This window comes from Rhinolophus sinicus, linkage group LG17 (assembly GCF_036562045.2).
Source record: "Rhinolophus sinicus isolate RSC01 linkage group LG17, ASM3656204v1, whole genome shotgun sequence".
Taxonomy (NCBI): Eukaryota; Metazoa; Chordata; class Mammalia; order Chiroptera; family Rhinolophidae; genus Rhinolophus; species Rhinolophus sinicus.
In genome coordinates this window covers 9032163-9047384 of record NC_133766.1, presented here as the reverse complement: position 1 = coordinate 9047384, position 15222 = coordinate 9032163, and the positions used below count along the sequence as shown (strand labels likewise).

The window sequence follows — 15222 nt, the reverse complement described above, 5'->3', positions numbered from 1 at the left end:
ACTATTTACCCTAAGGTTTAGGACAGACATGGCCTCTTCCAGGAGGCCCCCCTTTCTACCAATGCCCTAAAGGAAGGTGAAAGTCCACCTCCCCTCCCCGAGGTTCCTCCAATAACAGACCTTTCTCTGTCATTATACTTATTACGCTGAATTATAACTATTCCTTTGTGCAACTAATTCCATGTAAGTTAACAGCTTGTATCTTACCAGTCAATCCACAAACCTTAAAATAGCTCCAACCCACAAATGAATGAATGAATATTTAATAGATGAAGACGGTGTCCATTTTAGGCAAAGGAAAAAAAAACTCAACATCAGCCAAGAAGTAGGTAAGCATATGACTTTCTTGTTTTGTTTTGGAACAGGAAATAGGCCAATTTAGCTAGAGCTTCTTAAAGGGGAGAAGTGGGATAGAACACCAAAATATATTATGACCGCACCGGGAGGGCTTTAATACCAAGCCATGCATAATTCAGGAAGCACTGGGAAACCATTCAAGTTTTTGGATCAGAGCATGGTAGTCTTTGAATTGGTCTGTCTCCTTCCTATCTCTCCCTCTTCCAATACCTCCTACAGATTAATATTCATAACATATAACTTTGATCAAATCCCTTCCTTTCCTAAGCTTCCTTTGGTAATTATCCATTGCCAATAGCATCTTAATGACACGGCCCTTCAGAATAAATGGATTTCTTTCTTTTATTCTATCCAGCTTACTTGTGCTATTTATCAAATGCCATTTTTAAATTATCTGTCTTATTTCCGCAACTAAATTGGCTATGAGAGAGAGAGAGAGGAAAGAACTGTCTTTTTCTTTATAATGCCTAACACATGAGTGCACACACAGCGCCACGTTATGTATGTGCTGAATAACTGGAAAGTGGTTCTAAATGAAATGTGCCATGGGTAGTTTACCCCAGGATACGTAACAGTTGAATTTCAGCTGTGCGCACAAAGCTTAACTACTATTTTCATTAATACATCTGAGTGTAAACATCGCTTTCCAAAAGCAAGACAAATAATTTTAGTTATTTTAAAATTGCGTTATTACTACCTTCTGCCTACACTAGCATCCAGCGTTAAAAACTCCAAGTACAGAAAGTAGAGTCTTAATGAAGAACAATGGAGCCACACTTACCCTTCCCAATAGCTTTCTGTTGCCAAAAGAACCTCACAAATTCAGCTTTCGTTTGTATTTCTATGCTGGCTGCATCTCAGAGGGGCTCATGATTGTCTTCTCTACCATTTCCCTCAACTCCTTAATCTCTAGTTCACTTGGTCTTATCTCCTGAAAGCAAAATGGAATTCAAATGGCTCAGTGCCAAGCCAGCTGGGGCCTTTTCTGGCATCCAGGCAGGGAACTATATCTCATAACACACAAGCAATGTCTATTTGGCACAATTTACATGAAGCAATTTACTAAACCAGTGAGTCATTTCTCAAGGTGATACTCCTGGCCGACTTCTCTTTCAGCATTCTGCCCAGATCTACCCTTCTGCTACATTCCCAGATTGGTAATTGGTGTATTTAACACGCTTCCCATGTACATCCCGCACGCAGCCTTTTTCCCATTTCTGACAGGAAACACGCAGACTTAAGAGAGAGCATTAAAAGATCCCACACATGGAATATGTGAGTTATACCAGACTAATGTAGTCCGCCCACATTTCAACTGATGCAGTCGAAATCCTTAACAAATTCTCTTAATTCATATTTTTAACATAGCAGTAAACACCCCCACGATTAGGTGATTAAGGTTTAAAACAGGCTTTTTAGACAAGTTTAGCAGTCAATTCCTTAAACTTCTGGTTTCAAGGAATTCTAAATTGTTCAATGTAAAATTCCAAGGGTGAAAAATTACACTCCTCATGACAGTGTGGGTAAGAGGTAGAAGTGACGGCATCTTCTGGTCCTTCCGTAAAAAAAAGGGGGGTGGGTGGGGGATTGCTAATGTTTTCCTGTAATGAAATTAACAGAATTTTAAATTTATCATTCATGTGGCAGGTGCAGCACTGGCTTAACATTTTCTTATGCTAGAGGCTTCACTCAGTTTTTCCAACTTAATAATGGTAGAACATACCTGTCTCAGGGTAGTAAAGTTTTTTTGCAAACTTTTGTAAATTCATCATCCCTTACCTGGTCTATTGCAGTAAATTAACTTTTCTGTTTCCTTCCAATAACTCTCACTCAATTTTCCATGTGATCAACAGAGTTACTTTTTTAAGAAGCTAATCTGCTGATGTCATTGCCTTGTTAAATGCCATTCCGTGGCCCAAATCATTTCCAGAATAAGCCCAAATTCCTGAGCTTGGATCTTCAAGGCACTTTATTACTTGACTCTTGACAGCTATCACTGTTCCTCTTGCAAAATATATTCCAAGAAGTCTTAACATTTTGCAGTTTGCCAAAGAGATAGGAGACATTCCTTGACTCTGTATCCTTATACATACATGGACTATCCTTCCCTTCTCCTCCAGGTGAGCTTCTGTTTGTCCCTAAAGACAGGACCGAATGGTAAATTTCTCTGTAAAACTTTTTTTGGCATTCTCCTCTTCACACCACAACCCACCCCAGGCACTATCTTGGTTCATCACTCCCTTATGATTATATTATAGGCTTAGAAAAAATCATTTTTGTTAATTCTAATAAAAATTTGCATTTGTATTTTTGTCTTTTTAAAAGTTCATTTTTCTTAATTCATTTTATTGTATTTTATTGCTCACGATGAGGTGGGGAACACAACTGGTCCTGCACCACACAGATTGAGAAGCACTAGTCCAGGAGAGTTGGACAATAATTGGACTAGGAAAATGTTTTGTGATTGCCAAGTAGCATTAGGGGCTCACATGAGGTTTGCAGCCATTGGTTTCAAAGTCCATCAGCATGGTGGAGTGATTCTCTCCAGACACATGCTACATGGAAGCAGGGAAGGAGATATGAGCAGCAGGATTTAACTAAGCTCTGAGTTAGATGGGATGAGATTCTCCCTCGTTTTCCCGAAAAAGCCCACACTCTGAATCTCAGGGTGTAGTCTCCCACAGAGTCCAGTCCTTGGACCTCACTGCCTTAGGCATCTCATCCAATCTTGTGACTTTGAACACCCTCTAATGCCAAATGAGTTAGACGATGCAAGAGAAGGGCAAGGAAATAGTATGCTAGGGAGCAATGGAATGACTGACCATAAAATTCACGCTGGGGGAAAAGGGAAGAGAGGGTATCAGAGGTACGAGGGGCAGACAAGGGGACAGGATCAATGGCGCATCGGTCCAAACAGGACTGAAGGATTGCTGGGACAAGGAATGAACTGAAAAGACAGGAGGTGGTGGTCACAGAGGAAGATGCACGCAACTGAGCATCTGAAGAAGCTGTAGCAACGAGACAGGGGAGAGGAAAAGACTCTTGGAGGAGAGGAGTTCAAGGAACTGCGAGCCATGTGTTGAAAGAATCCTCTCTGGATACTGGAACCATCACAGGTTAAGGCTGGAGTCATATCGGAGATCATGATAATGAGCCAGGAGCAAAAACCGACGACAAAGGAGGAGAAATGAGTGGGGCCTGGAAGATGACTACAATATGAGATTCAGAGTTTGGGCTTTTGGGGGACAATGAGGGAGATTAGCCAGGAGGCAGCCATGAAAGGAAAAGGACACCTACGACTACAGGCAGCCTGGTCTGAGGGCCGTGGGAGAAAAACAATCAGCACCTGGCAGGACCTCACAGGCGACAGCGTCCTCAGGGAAGGTACAGGTTCTCATGAGACCAAGAAGTTAAGGGATTCCTGCAGGAGGAGGTGGATGAAACAGCTGATTTTGCTGCTGATGGAACATAAGTTACAGAGGGCGCAGTGAAAGGGTTTCAAGAGGTGAGAAAGGATGATGGGAGGCAGGGACAGAAAAGGACATTCACAGAGCCACATACAACATGGGAAATGAGGGCTTCCCCAGGTGCCATGGGCTACTCGCGACGACTGGCATGAAAAGGGATAAAGCACATAAGATGTTGCGTTAGAAAATTATTCATTATGGACAGTTATTTTAGGATACAAAAGGGGACCCAGGCCTAGATCACGCACTTGATCAGAAATATCTAATCAATGGATTACGTCTTGGTCTGGAAAAGGCACGCTTCTTGACCTTATGCTAGCTATCCTTCGGCTATTAAATTTCCTAGAGTACTAAACTGAATAAAATACAGGTAAGGGCGTAACGATGGCAAATGATCCATTCTCATCATTCCTTAGTAATAACTCTGAAAAAAGACTGCTGACAGAGTAGGTTGGTTGAAAAGTGCATTTTGAATTATCTCTTTATTCAAGTTGGAAAACCGAAAACTTCTATACTAATATTCACTCTACCAATTTTAATTATGTATCTACTTAATATAAACAGAGCAACATGTACTAGACTGCTCCAGAAAAGCCTGCCCTTTTACAAACTATTTTAATAAAATTAAATTTAATATTAAAATACTTAATAAACTGATATTCTACCTACAGCTTTCTAGTTATTTACACACACACACACATGCATTTGGCAATTAATCTTTCTCTTTCGTTGAATCAAATCTTTTCTTCTCTTTCCCTCCTATTATCCCTCTTCTTTGTCAGGATCACATTCACTCTTTTTTGTTTTTTGGGTTTTTTTTTAATGTTGTGGAGGTTGAGAGTAAAATGGTATTATGGCCCTACCAAATTAGAATGATATCAACTATCTGACAAGCCACCAATAAGCAAATGAATTATTTGGACATGGAAGGATTTGTACACTGTAACAGTTTAAGGAGTAACGTAGTAATAATACATGACAAGGTCAAGAGTTTGTTTTAATTTAGAGGGACAGAAAGTTTACCTAGAACTAGAACTGCAGTCTGCCTGCCTCTCCAGATCTCCTCTCTGCCCTTCTCTCTCTCTCTCGTGTGTTTCAGGAAGCAAACCTCTACAGAACACATCAAGAACAATCTTTTCCTCTGGCTTCAAGTTGGGTTTGGCCAGTAGGTAACAATGGCAAGACATCAGAAAGCAGAAGTGAGCTGGAGTGTTTATTCTCCTTGCTTCCTCCTTGCTGGCCATTTTTGTTTTGGTAGATGGGGTGCTCTTTAGTGTCTGGTCACAGCAACTGTCATGCAGCTCTCTCACATGACTACGGTTCTCTGGGTTCCACAAGCATCACTGTGTTCCCTTACCCCGTCAGTCTAGGGTGATAACTGCTGTCTGATGTTGCTAGTCCATGCATGCTTCACCACCCTTTGGTGGGTCCCTTATGCAGCCCACGCCTCTGGAAATAGTCCCTTCATTAAATCCCTTTAAATTAATCCACTGGCTGCCAGGAGCTAGACTGATACAATTCCCCGTAGCCCATCTGAGCTATTTTCAGGGCTGGGTCTACACAATCCAATCCATTCTCATTCCAAATTATTCTCGGTACCTCTTTCACCATTCCTGAGCAAAAATCCAGCCCTGTCTTGCAGAAGAACTCACTTCTTCATGGCAATCACAGGTCATTATGACATTAGCAGCCCTTTAGACTTACTTATCGTTTGTCATTCATAAAGTCCCCATTTTCATAAATGGGACTTTTGAAATGCAAAAGAAAACTAGGTTATTTCAGGAATTGTCAGAAAAGGGAAGTCGCTTTTCTCAGTAACATCCATCTCACCTCCTTCTCCTTGTTGAGCAACACCAACTGGCTGTCTGTGAGGATGCAATACTTCCGCTCCCATGTTGTCGTCTCAGTGTAGGGTGACTGGCCACAAGACAGACGGTGGGTAGGTGGCCCTTTCACATCTGCATGGCAAATAGGAAAAACAAAAGCAACAAATCATCATCCTGCTTGGTAAACTAGTGTTTCACATGTAAGGTTCTTCAAAATCGAATTCAAGAAAAAGAGAAATCTGAACATGAATCACAATGGTAAATGGAAAACTCTTAAGAAAATAAAAAATTGTTATATACAGAAGTGAAAATCGGCCTGTAGTCTGCAAACAAGAGGGCTGAAACACTCTAGGAAGAACTGTTAGCACAAACTTGACACAGCAATCACTGCTATTTGCACAAAAATAATGAGATGTCTCTTCAGAGCAAAACCAGTATCATTCAAAATAAAGAGATGGAGGTGACTCAGACGAGAACAAAAGACAGACCCCAACTCCTTGGGAGGAAGACGAATGTGCATGTACGCTTTGAGAGTACTGTGGACCCCAGAACTCAGAGAGTGAAGTTATTGGCAGCCCAAGCCTTCAAAATGGCTGTATTTCTAGTCACTCATAAGAATTAGAAATGTTTAAACTATAGCATATAACCACTAGAGGCCAGTAATATCTTAAAATCATAGGATGCAATTTCCTCAAAGAAAGATCTACCCATATTACGGTCATGTCTCTTAGAGTTGGCGATATACAGTGTTAAAGCTAAATGTCTCAGCTCCTCTAAATGCCTCATTTCTCTATAAAATACCAAGTGCTTACTATTACTATGTTACTTTAAAATTTTTTGATATAAAGTGTTCACTCCTTTGGGCTATTGTAAAACTTAGAATGTATCTTCATCATAAGTACACATCAGATCCATTAAATAAGACTTTTATGATGGTTCAGTATACTCGTATATTAAAAGTTCTTTAGCCGTGAAGGACTAATTACTCTCAGGAATCTATTAGGTTGGTGCAAAAGTAACGGCGGGTTTTGCAATTATTTTGAACCTTTTAAACTGCAATTACTTTTGCACCAACCAAATACTTGCAGAGATCATCTAAAATGCATTAGTGACTACTCTTTAATTATTGTGCTAGAGGAGCACCTCAATCTGAAGACATTAGAAAAGAAACAGCCGGAGTGCAGGAGAGTTGTAAATCATAAATAAGGACGTTTTACCTAGAAGATGAGTGTTTTCATTGCTATTACTTTCTGCAGACTTTCAGTCTTTTTATCACAGGATAGCTATTCCTGGTAGGGACTGACTTGAAGGAAATTAAAATGATTTCCTAGATGCTCTGTACTGTAATTACCCAAATATGCATAACTATACCCAGAGTCCTATAGAAAATAAACAACGAGTCAGTAATTAGGGCTGTTAGTTGCAGGCCGACCTTCCGTCCCCTCCCGCCTCTTATTATCCTCAGTGCTCCTTAGGGCTCAACGTCCTTCGCTCTCTAAAAATCTGTCTCAACTTGTTGCTCTGCGTGTTTTGAGGAGCTTATCAACTACCCTCCAAAATAACTCAAAGTCCAAGGAGCAATACTGTTCCTAGGGCTTGGCGGGACACGTTCCTCATTGTTAGTTCACTGTTTTTCCTTTTCCCCCTTATTTTTCTGCTCCTGTTTCCTCTGCACCACGCACAGCAGTACATGTGACACCTATAGCTTCTCCATTCAACACCAACTCTCGCTTCCCGGCCCTCAGCTCTCCCCTTGTATTCCAAGCTTCTTAAATTATTTTAAAGTTTTTTTTTAATACTTCAGAATTTCCTCAAGTTATCATAAAAAGCTTTAAAGGCACTGGCTCTTAATCCTTTGTGACACTCCAGGAGATTCTTGCCTATACTTAAAAGCCATGTCAAAGCTGATTTTCTTCACATAATTTGGACAAACAACTGGGTTAGATTTTTACCACAGTGTAGGCCTATTTTTAGAGCAAATACCAAGATCACCTCAACAGAGAGGGGCACACCTACTTTATGTGGAAATGTGGTGGCTTGTGGCCTAGACAAGTTTTCATTCAAATGACTAACCTTCTTATGTAAGTTAGGCATGGGTGACTTAAACTGCCCACTGTAATTTAATTTGAACAGTAATCTTATGATCTATACTAAGCAAGAAGACACCGACAGACTCTGTACATAAAAATTAGTATTTAGGATACTGTATTTATAGCATAACCCAGATTTCCCGACAAAATATAAATCTGTATCGGACTGAATTTCCCTGTGTCATTCTGAGTAATTCTCTTAAAGTCTCACTATTTTACATTCTCCCTTTCCCCATCCTGAGCTTTGTTCCTAGTTTCTTCAAGGTATTGTGAAAAAAGACAATGTCTCATAAAGCATTTTGGGACCCTGAACTACTGTAGCCCCAGCGCTAAAGGTAGAATGAAATAGGGAGAAATATTTTTGTATTTTAAAATTTTCTGTCTAAATTATGAGATTGACTAGCCATGTTATAAATTTTAGTTTCACTTTTTTTTTTTTACAATCTAATGCCCACTTTTTGATAATTTTATGACAATGCATACCAAGGAAGAAAACAAGAAAGTAGTTAGAATAAGTGGCTTTTTTGGTTCTTTTTATCACTTCTGGATTAAGGTTTAAAAGGCATTTTAAATAACAAGATAAAATGCGATTGAAAAATAACCAATAGGTTTAATTTTTTCATCCTATCATGTCCTCATTTCCATGGCTAAATAAAGGTTTAATAGTGCATTTGTCCATTTGTCAAGCCTGTATACTAAGACTGTATTAACAGGACAAGCTCAGATTAATGCCCTATTTCACTTTACCAATTCTCTCAATCTCTCTCTCTTTTTTCGCTCTAGTGACATACTTCTAATTTCTGACTTCCAGTTATATTTGTGCCTAAAATTCACTAGGGAAAAGGATAACTAACTTAGAATTATAAATTAGAATCTTAATAGCAAACATGGAAAAAAATTAGATTTGCAATGTCCCGTTCCTATAAGGATACAAAGGACACTGGATGCTGGCCTTATTACAAAAATTGAATATTTTAAGAAACACTAAAAAGAATCAGAGGTTACTCAATGGATCCCTTTGAAAAGCACTGCTCTAAGACTGCATATTATCACGTAGACTAGTGATTCTCAAAATTTTTTGATCTCAGGATCCCTTTACTCTTAAAATTATTGAGGACTTCAAGAGCTTTTGTTTATGTGGGTTATATTCACCAATATTTACCAGATTAGAAATTAAAACTGAGAGATTTTAAAAATATTTATTCATTTAATGATAACAACAAACCTGTTGCATGTTAACATAAATAACACATTTTTAATGAGATGTAACTTTTCAAAAAAAAAAAAACTGAGAGGAGTGATACTCTTTTAAGTTTTGCAAATCTCTTTAAAGTCTGGCTGAATAGAAGACAGCTGGGTTCTTGTATCTGTTTTAACATTCAATCTATTGCTTTATGTCGTTTTTGGTTGAAGATCTGAACTCACACAGATACGGAGTTGGAAAAGGAAAGAGTATTTTAATAGCATTTTTGGATAAATTTTTTTTAATACTATGCCAAAACCTGACAAGCAGCTGCTTCTTGAAAGTGAGTAAAATGTGGAATCTGACATCACATCAATGAATTTTTCATGCTGTTAAATTAAAAATCTTTGGTCTACCTGGTTCCTTGAATGATCTTTTACCCACATACATGAGTTTGTAACATTATGCAATAATCATTTAGAAAATACTGGTTCATTTAGTTTTGCATATCTTCAAAATGTTGACACTTTTCATTATATAATATCAAAAGTCACATTCACTAACCTTCAGAAAAGTAGTGATCTCATCAGAAAAGTCTTTAAGTACTGGAAGTGGTCAAGCTTAAGGTGGCAGAGTCAAGTTTTCAAAAATACTTGTTTTCATTTTTAGTGTTGAATTTTATCATTGGCAATGAACACTGTTGATTTTCCCCCCTTAAGTGACAAGTTTATGTTTTTCTTTTTCCAGAAAATGTCTAGCAAATAACCAAGACTGAATAACTATCGTTTGTCTTTCCATTGTTCTTTCAAGTAAAAATAATGTTCCATGAAAAACAAGTGGCAAGTTCAGGTCACAAGTCACTTCGCACAAATGCTTTCCATGGTGATAACCATCCTACTTCAGTATGCAGCTATGAGTACTTCCCATGTCATCACACAGAATGTTAAAAAGATGTGAACTCTAGGGCTCAGATTTCATCAAATGAAGGATTTTCTGAGAGTTCTCAAGGATACTCTCAAGTAAAACTGGCTCTCTCTCCTGCACTGTATGTGGCAGAGAAGATACAACGACTACCGGTATAGGTTGGTTCCAGGGACCTGATTCCTGCTCCTGCATCAGGAGTTGTACTCATAATTGCTTTTGCATCATCAGTGCAAATGTCCACACAGTAAAAAAAAAAAAAAAAAAAAAAAAAAAAGGCAAGTTTTATTATGAGCATAGTTTTAACCTAGCAGATCAAGGGGGTCCTTGGGTTCCAGGGTTCCACAGACCATACTTTAAAAATCACTGATTGGACAAAAGGAAGCCAATAAAGGATTATAAGATGAAGTAAGTGGGGAAAAGACCAGAGCTCTTCTACAATGGATGGGAGACGAATGTAATGGCCTGGGCAAGGGATGATTAGGGCCATAGACTGGTAACAGTGGAAAGTGACTGTGTGAGCCAGAGTTTGAAATAAGAATCAATAGCACTGGTAACTGTCTCGCTGCTTGTGATAGAAGAATAGCACAAAAGAGATGAGAGCATAAAAGAGCAATTGATACAAACACAGACTGATAAATGCTCATAAAGCAGGTTATATAACTGCAATAGGGCTTTAGTTTCAGCCAGGAAGTCCAAAATACAAGTTTTTCAAAACAGAAAGGAAGAAAACCTAAAAGGGAAACTTTTGAATTTGAAGGATTCATTATAACCCATTATATCCAAATCATTTCAAGACAGGATTCAAAATACAGTTGTTCTTCGATATCCATGGGGGACTGGTTCCAGGACTCCGTGGATACCAAAATGCTCAGATGCTCAAGTCCCTTACATACAGTGGCGTAGTACGTGCTACAGCAGGGTCTGCCTACGTATCACCTCATTTGTGTAGTACTCAGCACGTGACAAATTGGAGTTTTGCTTCTTGAAATTTTCTGGCATTTTTTCTGAATATTTTCAATCTGCAGTTGGTTGAATCTGTGGATGTGAAACCCACTGACACAGGGGGCTCTACCGGCTTACTTAGGCTACCTGTAAACCTAACAGTCAAACTCGGGACCTCTTCAAATGCTAATATAAATGGAGTAACTACTTGGCAAGGAAACAACAGAAATAAAACAAAACAAAAAACTTCTCTGTGTGTAGTAAGTGACCCTCCCTTGTAACCAAAGAAGAGAGCATCATGGCCTGTCACATCACTTAACAAAAATGATAAACAAAAATGATATGATAGAGCTGGAAATTCCATTAGGCACATCTATAAATATCCACAAAGTAACTTTTCTCTTAGTGGGTAAGCATCTTGTCTCTTCCAGATTTAGAAAGGATCTCAAAAGACTTACAGTAGGAGAGTAAATAAAGGGATCTGACTGGAAGCAGAAAAAGGGGGTAAAGGACAGTGGAAAAGATAAGTTTATGACCAAAATACGGAGAACGTCGAAGAAAAAAATTGCTGTGGGTTATTTTATTTTTGTACCTTACAGCTCCTTAGAAGTTCATCTGCATTGCATTTGAATCACATTGTTTACTAGCCATGTGGTTTTTCTTTTAATTCCAACATTAGAAGTTAAATGCAATTGCTAAAATCCCAAACCTATTTACTACCATCTAAAACAAGTTTTAAAGAGGATTCTATAGAGAGGTTCCTCCAGCTAACACAAACCCTAAATGTTTCATTCACTCTGAAAAGCTTTTCATGGATTCTTAGTTTCGACCTAAAACAACAACAACAAAACATAGTTTTGGGAAATCTATCTACATAGGGGAGTTTTTAATACATTAAAAGAGAAATAGATTTCCAACAATTAATTGTAAATGCAGGCTTCTGTACTACTGTACAAAGACCTGTCAGCTCTCCCACGGCAGAGCTAACCTGGCTTAGAAACGGCAAGTTCTTCCCAATATCCAAATTTCAATGATCAGACTTGTTTTGGTTCTGAATTTGGTTAGAGCTCGAAGTCACAGTACAAGCATTGCTTTATAAAGTCTCAGAACTGAAGTGCTCACTTTCTTACAGAAGTAAAAATACATCTAAATAACTTTAAAAGGAGCTATGATGCTTTGACTAGCTAAGAACACACCAATTTCTCTAAATACACACAGGACTATTTTTGGCTATCCAAAATGTTCAGTACAGTTTTAACAGAAGTTCAAGTTTAAATATGACTTACATTAATAGGGCAACTGACAAGCTAGATTTTTAAATGGCAGTTCTTTATTTTTTGGATAAATAATAAAATTCTTGCTCTGTCATACAGCTTAAAAATGTGGTATATGCTTGGCTCTCTTCTATAGCCGACTTCTGCTACAACAGAAGAAATGTTCGAGTTATGTGAAGACGATTCTTAGGAATGTCAGTAACTGTAAAAGGCTGCTTAGCAGCACCCCACTAGGTATTAGAGGTACATGAGCAAATTATTTTATAAATGTGTGATGCTGTCTGCTCCAGCCCTAATGGTGCTGCCGTCAATTACTGCCCATCATTATACTTTAACTCATTCTCTTTTATTCTTAAAGTATAGACAGAAAAGACAAAACCAATCAGGGCATTACAATGGAGTTTAATTTTATTTATTTTATCCCCTCGTTACCCTCCCACCCTTCATATCTGTTGAACTGTCAGAAAAATACCTTGCTTCCAGAATAGACAACAATTTTCTTAGGTTGTTGACCCAAACACCAGTGCTTGTGAACTCTCCTTTGTCCCGACACACAATGAACCTCTGGGCTGGCATCAATGGTCCCAGTATATTTAAATACAGTCACACTCACCATGGTGAGTAATAAGGGTATTGAGTACTAAATGATTCCACATATTTAAGATACATACAACCATTAGGTCAGAAATGTTTTCCTTTATGGAAATACAAGTTTTAGTCCTTATCATAAATTCTCTATAACTATTTGTTGTGAATTTGAATTGTGTCTTTTAACCTTAGGTAACCATTTTAGTTGCCTTCTCAAGCATGGAGACATAACTTCCAAGCTACTTGATTACTAGTGTCTAGTCAGTAAACCCCTATGCTCAGCACCACCCTTTTTAAGAGTAAGAGAGGGCAGGTAGGAGATGACATGTGACACTTCTTTCTGGTGAGTAATTTCTTTGTCTGCGGTTTAGCAAAGAGTCCCTTTGCTGCCTCCCTCTCAGCCTCAGCAGCACCGGGACCTAAGCACGGGGATTCTAACTGCTCCATCACAGGGCACAGGGAGTGAGTTATCTGATAACAGTGCAATAAGTTCCTTGCAGACATGACTTATTTATAGTAGATAATCAGATGTGTGATAAAGGTAACACTTCTGTTTGCAGAAGAACCAATTTTAGTTTGATGCCATTACCTAAGTAATAAGATTACCTAAAAGTAATCTTTTAAGGAGATGGCCGGGATGGGAAACAATTCCTGTGATGGTCCCACTTGCTTCTCCCTTCCACATCACGAGTACAGTTCGCACTGCACCTGATCACGTGTGCCATGAACCAGCAGGCGGAGCAGATCATAGGGCTTCCTCCTGCTTTTCGGACAAGCATTGGAAGGAGTAAGGGCCATAATTCTCACACTGGGCCAGGCACGGCTTAAGCAATTATACCGGTTAGGTAACTGAATGGAACGTTCTGAATGACACCAGCATAAAGGTGACAGACGGCAGTCCATCACAGCCTGCTCTTCACATCTATAGTTTATACTCTTACCTAATCAGAAAAAAATATAAAATACTCCAAATAAAATGATTTATTTATATGCTAATCCTTAAAAGGAAAAAAAAAGCCTATATGCAAGTTTTTCTTAGTCAAGTAAGGTACAAATTTCAGAAAATACTAGTCTGGCCCTTAGAACATTACCATGGTGTTACCATTGAACATTACCATTAATGATCAAAACTTAAGATCTTTTTTATGTCTCGTGTTCCCATTACTGGTAGAAAAATGAACTATACGAAGGATTCATCTCAAACACCATTTAATACTCATTTCTTTTGTTATATTTAGTACTTCTTCCTGTATTAGTATGTCCCCACGCGTGCCTCTTTTTGAATCGAATCTCATCACTTTTCTTTAGAAGCAGCTGCTGTGGGGAAAGAATTAGAGCATTGAAAGGAATGTGATTCTTAGTGGAGAAGGGAAAAAAGAGTAAATAGTTCACTGCTGTTTGAGATCAGTTTCGGAGGTTTTAGCAACGGACTGTACAGTCAGTGCTGTGACATTACCTCTCTACCTGAGAGAGCAGAAAAAAGGCAGACTGCATTAAAAATAAAACTTCTCAAGAGTTTGTCAGCATGAAACAATTTCATAGCTCTCCCTCTCTACCTTCCCTTCCAGGATCAACTGAAAGGGGATACAGGCAAAACACGCGTCTTTTCTGAATTGTGACCTGTTTGAATCACAAATCACTGAGCTTTCAGTGAAAACCTATCAAGGAGATAATTTAAGCGTCTCTAAAGAACCTTATTAGTCATTCTTTGGTAAGTCACCAACCCAATTCAATCAGCTGGCTCATGAAACAACTTAGCTGACTAAACATTAGAAGTGAAAAACTTTCTTTTTATCAAAAACCACTGACCTCAAGTGAGTAGGATGGAACAAACACCTACAACATGAGACTATAAAGCAGTAAAAGCACTTAGGTTTTTTCTTCAATACAACCAACACAAAAAGAACAGACATCTCTCTTACCCAATTCTAATCCACTCCTAAAAATGTGTTGGATGGCAAATTTTCATGTAACAGGAGACTATATTTTAAGTGGGAAAAGAATAATGCAGTTCAAGGACATCTAAAACTCCCTATTAATTTCCCCACATATTGCTAAGTATTCTTAAACCCATATATACAACCCATCCAAAATTCCTAAATAAAATAAACATACAAACTCATCTAATGTTTAATGAATTCGTTAGTGGGCGTATGTTTCTGCACAGTATCAGATACAAGCTCCATTTTCCTTTTATACTGTAAACATGTACTGTAAGGCAAATAAGAATCTGTTAGAGATTCATAATGAATGCAAATAGCACAACAAACAAAATTAACTAAGACGGCTTTCTAAAACTAACACCACTTTCATAATTTTATTTTTTCTCACAAATAGGTGAAAATCATAAGCAAAGTCCCTGGGGACATGTGTACCGCCAAGTTCACAGTCCTTTGCCTTTTGTCTCTCATTTGCCTTTATCACTTCCATCTTTTCTCCTCAAGAGCTTTTTTAATCCTCCTAGGCTCACCGACTTTTCACAAGCCTTCCCATTACCTTAAAAGCTATTTAGATAGCATGAAACCTTTAAACAACATGATCGGGAAACACAATTCTGTTGGGAAAACAAAT

At 38.4% G+C, this 15222-nt stretch overlaps 1 protein-coding gene across 8 annotated transcripts in view; it reads right to left on the bottom strand.

Annotated features, from left to right (window-relative positions):
* RASAL2 (RAS protein activator like 2) overlaps positions 1-15222 on the bottom strand; it is a 263139-nt gene that overhangs the window by 134466 nt on the left and 113451 nt on the right. For all 8 annotated transcript variants that reach the window (XM_019729474.2, XM_019729562.2, XM_074322349.1 and 5 more), the window contains exon 2: positions 5655-5782. In XM_019729474.2, coding sequence (XP_019585033.1) covers positions 5655-5782 — 128 coding nt within the window. The remainder of the gene's footprint in view (positions 1-5654; positions 5783-15222) is intronic.